The 10,154-nt window shown below is 39.5% G+C and overlaps 2 protein-coding genes across 3 annotated transcripts; both read right to left on the reverse strand.

The window, feature by feature from the left end:
• Positions 1–1,518: 1,518 nt before the first annotated feature.
• On the reverse strand, positions 1,519–9,185 carry LOC144632685 (uncharacterized). 2 transcript variants are annotated; one of them, XM_078491385.1, is made up of 3 exons: positions 9,103–9,175; positions 4,714–4,762; positions 1,519–4,503 (listed from the first exon to the last, which is right to left on the reverse strand). In XM_078491385.1, the coding sequence occupies exon 3, from the start codon at positions 4,416–4,418 to the stop codon at positions 2,328–2,330; it is 2,091 nt and encodes a 696-aa protein (XP_078347511.1). In that variant the 5' UTR covers positions 4,419–4,503; positions 4,714–4,762; positions 9,103–9,175; the 3' UTR covers positions 1,519–2,327. The 2 variants fall into 2 exon arrangements, with proteins under 2 accessions (XP_078347511.1, XP_078347512.1); XM_078491386.1 differs by lacking the exon at positions 4,714–4,762 and having other exon boundaries at positions 9,103–9,185.
• On the reverse strand, positions 6,635–7,300 carry LOC144633428 (uncharacterized). The gene is made up of 2 exons (XM_078492303.1): positions 7,160–7,300; positions 6,635–6,952 (listed from the first exon to the last, which is right to left on the reverse strand). The coding sequence occupies exons 1-2, from the start codon at positions 7,298–7,300 to the stop codon at positions 6,635–6,637; spliced, it is 459 nt and encodes a 152-aa protein (XP_078348429.1).
• Positions 9,186–10,154: the final 969 nt, after the last annotated feature.

The following is a 10,154-nucleotide window of genomic DNA, read 5'->3' on the forward strand; positions in this document are numbered from 1 at the left end:
TCTTTAAGCGGTAAATTTTCTTAATTTTTGTCTTTAAAGTGCACAATATTGTAGGTTTTGGACTGAAATGCTTTAGAGTTTCTACTAAAACAATTAGACTACTCGCCCTCGTTTTCTATGAGCGATAGTCAACTCGGCTGCGCCTCGTTGACTATTTGCTCATAGAAAACTCGGGCTTGTAGTCTAATTGTTAATTAGCGTGTAAGGAATATGACATACAGTTACAAATCAAAGGCTCTTCGAGCAACCTCATGGTAATTTGATGAAGTGCCGTCCTTCGCTTATTTTTCTAAATACCGTATTTACTCGAATAAGCACCGCGGCTACTACGTAATGTTGGATCGAAAAACTAATGGGCGAACGGTAAAACAATCACTTTAAACTGCAAAACATCGCTTTTGATGGAAAGAAATGTCCAAGTTTGTTTTAGAGTTGCTTTATAGTTCTGTTTTTAGTTAAACAAAATTCCTGCGGCGCTTATTAATTTTTTGGTCCTAAATGGGGCGCTTATTCGAGGGCAGCTTATTCGAGTAAATACTGTAAGCGTTCAATAATGTAACGGTCTTACTTCATTTGCCTTTTTAAAAAAATTTTTATGGGAGTTGTGTCAATGGGTCACTGATGCTTTGTGCTCTCTGGTTTCGTATATTTTTTCTCTACCAAAATAAAGTGTAACCTTTGAATATGTTTCGACTGCCTGGGATGAGCTGAATTGCGTTTTAAAGTACTTTTCTGTCAGCACGTAAATTATATACGAGATGAAAAAAGGATGACGTGACACCAGATGACGTGACGCGAAACAAAAACGTGCAGTGTGGAACTCCTGTTTTTCAGTGAGCTGAAACGTTTACTAAATCACGTCACATGGCAAGTGAAACTGCATGTATCTCATACCTGCTTTTAGTAAAAGTCACAATCTCACTTCATTTGCCTCTTTGAATGTTTTCTTTTTTCATGGGAGTTGTGTAAATGGGTCATTGATACGTAAAATGCCGAAAAGGGTGCCCCTTTGAATGTTTTTTCTACATGGGAGTTGCGTGAATGGGTCACTGATGGCTTGTGCTCTCAGGCTTCGTAAAGCCATTTTTTACCACCAGAATAAAGTGTAATAACCCTTGATCCTCTTTCGCATTTAGGAAAATTTCTTTTGTAAATAATCAACCTCGCTCCCTGAAAGAGAGAGACCCTGGGAATGAGGTTGGAGAATAATTTCTTTTTGATTGACATGTGCTGAATGGTGTTTTTAAGAACCTTTTTGTCAGCACGTTTACCGTTAAATGCATAACTTGCTCTCTCCTCTGCAGAGGCCTCTTTCGTGTTTCGAACGGGCTGGGAAATGAGGAGAGGTGAAAAGTAAGCGCGCGGAGCCTGGAGAGAATCGAAACGAAAGCGCGCGGGCGACACTGGAGAGAGCATAAATTAATTAAATCGAGTGAGTGAGTGAGTGAAACACGTGACTTCGAGAATGATCACTAAAACCTCATTACCATGAGGTAAAAATGGCAAACAGTTACAAAATCACCTTTCCCTCGTTTATTTCAGTACAAAAATTATCTTTTGCTCATCTATTTACAAAATCACCCTTCCCTCATATATTAACAAAAACCACCTTTCCCAAATCTATTTACAAGATCATCTTTCTCTCACTTATTTAACCAAATTAACAATTTTCATTAAAATATCATAAATTTCTACATAATAGATTTTTACTATTTTCAGCTACACTGGTTATCGGAAGTTTTTTCTTTTGCAATCCTAAATCGTGTGGGATTGGTTTGGATTTTAATAAGCGACGGCTCCACAGTACCCTAACTGTAAGTTAAAACCACTGGTATCAAGAACTGAGGATGTATTTTTAGCGTAAGTAGGAGCATCGCGAATGTAATGGTGCTTCACACCTCCAGCTGGGATCATTATCTATTCACAGGACACGAACTTTGGTAGTGAAGTATAAAAATATTACTAAAATACTTTTTGCAGTCTACTTTGTTACACTTTTTGAAGAATACGAAGTACAATTATTCACTTAAAAAGTAATATATACATGTATACTGCTACATTATTCCAGTTACTATAATAAAATCATTTCTTACCACTCTAAAGACACGACTGACACGACAGACGATGTTTCATCACATTTCCAAACAGCTTGAAGTTCGTCAAAAATACTCCGCTCCGCGACGTATCAATTCTCATCTCGGTGTTTGGAAATGTGACGAAACACCCTTTCGTATTTGATATATTACAAGAACCAGCACCAATGCAACAATGCATCGGATCTCACAAAAAAAAACTTTTAAAAGAAAAGCTTTGTCAGCTTATCCTACCTAATTCGATTTTAGACTATCCCTTAAAAAATGAACGAGGAAGAAAATACATCTTAGGAGCTCTGGGTTTGGTTGCTTGGTGGCGTCTTTGTCCTTTGGGTTGCGTTCTCGTAGCTTACGTGGTTGCAATAAGCAAAGAACAAGGTCTTTAATATCTCCAAAGGATAAATCAGGCCACAATTTCTTTCCAAATTGTGACTTGGTCAATCTAATTGCATCTTCTATTTCACCACCATCTACACGCCATGTAAATACACGCTGCTTTTCGTCATAAAACTTCATGACTTCGCCCACTGTTCTACATGCGCGTAATTTCGGTATCAATTCAGGACTCGAGTCTTGAACGCACTTTGACGCAGGGCATTGTTCTTCATCCAAAAGCTTTGCCTTGGCATTAGAAATGGTTGCGCTAGTCCACAGTCCACTGCAGTTGTTGAACTGAGACTGAACTGAGTTCTCCTTTGAGTTGGGGATAATAACATCCAAGTCACACACCACAGCATGTGGAATGCCCAGATCATTACATATTGCTGTAGCTTTGTAGACGTTTTTCTTGCCATTGATTGACAGCACAATACAGCTGCGAACGGCTTCTTGGATGGTGGATAGGACGTCTTTGGTGTAATACTTTCTTTTGTAAGCAGGATCTTGCAACAGGTTTTCTACAGCAACAGACAGATCTGCATCATTGCTGGGTGAATGTTCACCATCTGTACCTCCAGGTTCTGACAGGGCCTTAAGGAGCTCCGGGTTTCCTTCATCAAACATCCTCAGCAACGCCTGAATGAACCTCTTGTCACTTTCCCCCTCGACCCAAACTATGTATCGCGCAAAAAATATCTCCCTCACTTCAGCTCCACCAATGAAATGCAAATCTCTGACGTTGTAATGTGACTTGACACGCCTTATTTGGCAATAGCCTGATGGAAGAACTTGGAACCTCCAAATTAGGTTGATTCTTTCAACTTCTACCATTTCCGACGAATGTGTAGTGGTTACGATACACTTTCTTCTGTTTCTTGATTCTCGCATGAGAATTGTTCTCAAGCGACGGACTTGTAATGGATGCATCCCTCTGGCGACCTCATCGAAAATGATGGTACGGCTGAATGGATAGACAACCAGTGCTGCTACAACAAACGCAGAGAAAGTTCCTTCGGAAACTCGCTGAATGATCCTGTGGGTTCCTTTGTCCAGAATGCGTACTGGAATGTCGCCATCAAGATCTAGCTGAAAATCAAGACCCTGATCACCCATTATCTCATGAAACAAGGAAACGGCTTCGTCAATACGTTCTTGAGATAGATTTTTGAGCAGGTTGACCATAATTACCTTCTTGACATCTCGATACTTTAGTGTGTTGCTGTGAGTAAGGTCTGCATGTTTGGTTTGCATAGCGTCAGTGTCTGAGGAAGACTCTACAGATGAAGGATGTTCAATAAGGTCCATGGTGGACTTGTTCAGATTCTCATCCAGTTTCACTTTGCGAAGAAAGGCCTCGTCTGGACACCAATCCATAAGATCAACACCTGCTGGTAATGGGTCATGAAAAGCTGCAGAGAGCTCGCCATTGTTTCTGATGACCACCAACACAACATCCTCGGAGACAACATAAAGGAATTGGCAATGAGATGGACCACTAGCATTAAAGCTCTTTCTTCCAGAAAGTACACGTACTAAAGCCGAGACTGAACCAAACGTCTCTCTCAGTAGCTTGGTTAGTTGCGTTGGAAATTTTAAGATATCGTCTGAAAACCATGAAAACAAGCCTGACACACAAGGAATGGATGGTACAAGTGCTCGAGTTAAACTCGAGGGCGATCTTTCAAAATATTGTGAAAACTCTTGTCCATGTTTAAAATGAAACTCGCACACTGCTTTGGCACTAGCTATGTCATTACCTATCACCTCAAAATCCTCGTCATTGTCAACAAAATTGCTTGCTGCTCTAACCAATGCCACAAAGCTGCTCTTGCCGCTTGAATTTTCCCCTACAAGAGTATGAAAACGCCCGCCACAAGCACTCTCCAAGTCCAGTTCTTGTCGACCTTTAAAGATGATATAGTTCTCCACCACAACTCGACGAAGCATGCTTGTTTAACACCTTGTTCATTTATCCCATGTTAAAATTCTTGATTTCACTCCTTGTGTCCTTTTCGGCTCCAGTTTAATTTTTCTGTTAAAACAAATTGTGGAGAATATTAAATACAGAACAGCTAAAATAGTTCCCGGGGGAAGTCAAAGTTTCTTGAGAAGATGCTAAGACCCAAGATCCAAACTTGACAGAAAAGGTAACCATTCCAATACCTTCCACAAAAAATGGTACTCTTTCACATACATCTAAGTACAGTAGAAAAAACTCCAAAAAAAGTCTAGGGAAAGGTACCTCTTAAAAGCAGAGCCTTGGAAGTATCCCTCTCTCGAAAATAGTTCAGCTGTGTAACAGGAAAGAATTGAAAGATTATTACCATCAAAGGCAGGGTAACAAGAGACAATTGTTTATTTTTATTGCAGAGTGCACTGTCAGGATGATTTCCTGGGCTGTCGCCTGCTTACCCACTATGGTGTAAACAGAGCAGAAGAAGGCTTCTCCCACCCTTATAAATTAATTAATATCTAATAATATACAGTGGAACAACGTTAATACGGCCACCAACGGGCCATGGAAATTTGGCCGTATTAACGGGGTAGGGTCAAATTTCATGGCTGGTCTCCTTAAAGTGACGTCTTGACAGATACATATCACAGTTGTACTTTAAAACAACTGTTCTTTAACAAACATCACGACCGATTTATGGGGCAGAAGAGTCAAATCAAATCTATAGCAAATTTGTTGGACCTCAAGAACAATCTTTCTGTAAGAGATGTTCACAAAGAGGAGGGAAGCTTAAAGCGATCCACAGAGCAAGTAGGAAGCCGCAACAAAAAAAGCAAGCCGTGTTAAAACCTGTGCCGTTTATTCTCTTTTTACTACACGTACAATGCTAATCGCTTTGTGATTTAGCTAAGCAAATGTTAACAGTTTGTAAGTTATTTCTTTTTCAGTGACTAGTTTACCACAAAACTTAACAACTTAATGAAAAGAGTGTTGTCATTCAATAGTGTATGTTTTGTTTGGTCAATTATTAAGGGCTATATTTGGTTCCAGTGGCCATATAAACGGGGTAAAATTATAAAGGATTGTACAGGTTGGGTTTTCTGCATTAACAGGGTTTTATTATAAGAAAATGTAACGGCATTTTGCCAGGACAAACAAAAGTGGCCACAATAACGAGGTGGCCGTAAGGCGGGGTTCCACTGTAATGAGTCTTGCAGGGGGGTACCTCACAGTACCTCAACATGGCAAGAGCAGGCCCAATCCAAAAAATTATAATAATTCATCAAATCTTTTTGCATAGGAAATTTAATTTACAACATTTGCATCCTCCTCCTTCTTGTTACAGATTTAAGTATCTGGTTCTCAGTCACTTGGAATGGATATGGCTTTTTTGTGTTTGATCTGTAATTTATGAGCGCAAAACAAGAGCTACCAAATATTTACCCCTGTGGCCCCCCTACCCTGCAGTCAAAAAGCTCATCATCACCCTTAAATGAAGTTTGAATACTACACCAAAGCTGTCTGCCAATAAGACAGTTGCTGCTTATTAATTACATATTTTTTTCTAGTGTGTCTTGATCTAACAAAATAGTTCAACTTAGCAACCTCCTTCCAACACCCTTTATATAAGTGCACCACATTGGAAGGTGTTTTTTGTTAATAATCACTCCTATTCTTACTAAGTACCCCTATTCTAATAAACACTCCTATTTCTTTATCAGAGTAGAAGGAGATCATCTTTGGTTTATCTTTCTTCCGAACAGCTCAATTAATCCTACAAATGAACTGGTATTCTGTCTTGACTGTTATTTATTCTTGTTTAAGGCAAATACTCCACCCTGGCTTCCTGGGTCCATAATCACATATACATATAGAAAATATGCAAATAAGCCCCACATGAACACTCCAAGTTATCCAAAAAAAGGATTCTATTAAAATTAAACTGAAAACAATGCTGTTTCAATCTGCTGAAGACATTTCTATTGTTTAATGGATTTGCTTTGAGTAAATTCTTCAATACATTAAATTGCATGTTTCAATGTTCACTTATGGTGCAACAACAGTACTTATTTTTCCATAACCGAAAAGATTTGATTGGATTATTTTGACCGCCAGACCTTGCATTTTAATACTATGAATGTCAAAGACTTCCTGCTTCACCTTCAAACCCTCTCATATATTGTTTATCTGAACTTATTTCCTTCCTTCCTTAAACCCTTTCGCTCCCCATGGAGCATAGGTCCACGGAAACCACTGCTCGCCATCGTGTTCTGTTTTGGGCTATCCTTTCAATCTGCGTCCAGGTGTAGCCTGCTTTGCTCGCCTCGTCATCTACCGTCCTCCTCCAGCTGTTTCTGGGACGGCCTCGGCTCCTCTTCCCCTGTGGGTTCCATCTCAGTGCCTGCTTGGTGACATTGCAGTTTGTTTTCCTGAGGGTGTGCCCAATCCAACCCCACTTTCGCCTTCTTATCTGGATGTTGATCCTTTCCTGCTCAGTTGTTGTCCAAAGCTCTTCATTTGTTATGACCTATGGCCAGTGGATGCCCATGATGGATCTCAGGCATTTGTTGATAAAGGTCTGCAGTTTGGTGGAGTTCGCTTTTGTTACTCTCCACGTTTCAGAGCCGTAAAGGAGGACTGACTTTACGTTGGTATTAAATAACCGTAGTTTGGTCTTTCTGGAAATCACTTTTGATCTCCAAACAGGTGTCAAGATGGTGAATGCAGTTCTTGCCTTTCCGATCCTCACTCGTATGTCCTGATCAGATCCACCGTCCTTGCTGATGTTACTTCCAAGGTACGCAAAGTCCTCCACCTCGTCGATTTCATCCTCATCTAGTTCTATCCTATCTGCATTCTTGGTGTTAACCCTCATCACCTTCGTCTTGGATTTGCTGATCCGAAGGCCCGTCTGCATTGAACTTATTTACAAGTAGTAATTTTAATTGTGCTGAAAATGTGACTTCATTCTATTCACACTGTTGAAAACTGCATCCAGTCATGGAAATGTGTCCCCCTCAAGCAGCCCTATAAGCCTATTACTAAGATCAGGGTCGGTCAGGGTTTTTAGGTATACGGTATACACCACCCCCACCCCCCTCCCCGCCCCCACCCAATGTCCCCCAGGCCACAGTTAATTAGATACTCAAAAAGGGTCTTTCAGTACATCAGTATAGTGGAACCTAGTTGGATTAAAGGACCAAGAAACCAAAGGACCATGCAAAAGTGTGTGTCTGTATTAAGCAGGCTCTTAGAACAACATAACCAACATGTTTTATCAGTGCCAAGTCTAAGACTTATATACCTGCCAACTTTTTCTGGGTCAAAGGCGTTAGATTTTTATCCTAAGAGTGCCAGGATTTCTGAAGACGATACGACCATGTCTGTTCTTCAAAGTTTTCCGAAGACATCCGAAGTATTCCGAAGACATTACGAAGATATCCCAATCCCAGTGCATGGATGTGTTTTGCTAAACACAACCTCATTCCGAATGCTTTTCTTGTCAAAACTCTGAGATTTTGGGGAAAGTATCATCACTTTACATGGAGTTTTCGTTTCTCACATTGGTATGAATTTACATATTTTTGGAAAGTGTGTCGGTTGTGATTGTATTAACTTGAATTTTTCAACTAGGCGTGAGAAATTGGTTCGTAAACGTAAGTTGGCGTGAGATCAAATTCTGAAAAATTTGCCAACTCTCACGCCTAAGGTGTGAGAGTTGGCAGGTATAGACATATAAAAGATACAGATTGATGTTTATTGTCTTAATGCTTATTATAAAGACAAATGTCTCAGATGTCCACACAGTGGAGTTCCATTGTAAATTTTTAAAACAGGTCATTTTTGAAATACAAAATGCATTTCTGATCTAACCAACCATTACACAGCCTGCATAATTTATAAAGGTATGTTCCAATGAAAATACTTTTTACTAGATTAGCACTGTGAATTAATGGCTGGCTAGGATGCTTCTCTGCATTTCTGGATTGCTTAAAATATAACAGTAATCTGAGCAGGAATGCTTGGTTTCAATTTTAACCAGCCAAGTTTCAAATGTGTAGGAAAAGAGGGAACATTTTTTAGTAAAACCTCTAACTGTCTGTCAGTCACCAACTATATGGTCAAAAATTTAAGAAGCACCCAATAAATATGGTTACTTACTTGTCCTCATCAGGCCCACGAGGCCTCTTGAGGCATATATTCCATCCATTTCAAATAACTGGAATTTCATCCAATTAGTCAGGGGGGATGCTCCCACACCTTTCTCCTCCCTTTCAAGGCGGGCGATCAATTGCTATTTCGCCAACTCCCCACCCCACCCCCTCTAAAACACTCTCCACTGGCCTCTGTAATTCTGTATGGGAACCTATAGCTATCGTTGTTGATCATTCAATGCAAAAGGAGTCGGTTGATTTGAGCAAGAGACGATACAAGAAGTTATGCAAAGGGCTACATTCACTGACTGCTAGGTACGCTCTCGCATTAAAGTAGGCTTAATGTTTAATTTTATGATGTAAACACTGGGTTGAGTGATTAGGTGGGGTGCACGATCGTGATCTGACATCCTTAAAACAGCACACAGCGGACATGCACGGCTTACCACTACATAATAGCATTCTTAGACAAAGCATGAACATGAATTGTAGCTATACGCTGCTCAATCAAGACATAACTTACCAAGATTACTTGTGTTTTGAGTCGCTTTTCTGAATCGAACCGGCGCCGGGTATTGTTGCATTCTGCATTCTTTAGTACCCAGGCGTTCCCTTCCCGCAAACTCATGACGTCATCGAGGACACCCCAGAAACGCATTCCTCCTTTGAGCATTTACGGTATTTGAATAATTACAATAAATAATTTTCAACTTTACAATTCATTCTAAAGATAGGTTTTTAAAAATGCAAGACATGCATGAGTAAAGTGAAAATGAGAGAAAAAAAATAGTAAAACCATATTATTCCACTTCATTGTTCTTGTTGTTAGCTCTACAGCGGACATAACACTAAACAGATAAATATGGTAGGAAGGTATGATCTCACATTTTGCGTATTCTCTTGATCACGAATTGGCGAAGTAAAGGGGTGGGGTACCTAAAACCCGCGAGTAAAAACAAAATTTGCCAGTTAGACTTCCTCTTGATTGGAAACAGTTTAGCCTAAAGTTTGGAAACAGGTAATATTTTCTAAATTTAATTACAAAACTGTTTACTTCTAGGAAAATAAAGTAAGTCGACGTTCTTGATTCCCTTTGGAAATCATAAAATATTATTATCGATACGATCACATAAATATAAATAAAATCGTTTGCAAATTTCATATAAGGAAGAGACTAAATACCACTAAAACTTATTTAGCAACAAGGTAAATTTTTCTTCAGAAAGTAAGAACTTGTTAAGAACCTAAATACCCTAAATTTTTGCTAATTAACATTTATATAAGAACCTGTTTAGGCTGACTCAACAAACGTTTTTACAGGGAGACTTCGCATTGATGTCCTAACGCTTACCCTTTTAGAAGCCATTTTTTAATGAAAAAGAAACGTCTTTTTAAAGGCCCTTTATCAGACCGGCTTATCCCCCTAGTTTTTCTTACTCTTTTCCTTACTCTACCCTTGATATATCTTTGCTTGAAAAAGGTTCCTCATTCGGACAGAGCCTCCCTGTATTCAGCTGTGTATTGTCCATTATGGTGAGTACAACAAACTGTTGTAAACAAACCGAAAGGAGGTAA

This window comes from Oculina patagonica, chromosome 12 (assembly GCF_052425735.1).
Source record: "Oculina patagonica isolate OP01 chromosome 12, crgOcupat, whole genome shotgun sequence".
Taxonomy (NCBI): domain Eukaryota; kingdom Metazoa; phylum Cnidaria; class Anthozoa; order Scleractinia; family Oculinidae; genus Oculina; species Oculina patagonica.

Coding starts and splice junctions, on each gene's coding strand:
- LOC144632685 (XM_078491386.1), bottom strand. CDS start 4,418: ATGCTTCGTCGAGTTGTGGTGGAGAACTATATCATCTTTAAAGGTCGA.
- LOC144633428 (XM_078492303.1), bottom strand. CDS start 7,300: ATGAGGGTTAACACCAAGAATGCAGATAGGATAGAACTAGATGAGGAT. Junction 6,953..7,159: donor TACGAGTGAGGATCGGAAAG/GCAAGAACTGCA, acceptor CACTGGCCATAG/GTCATAACAAATGAAGAGCT.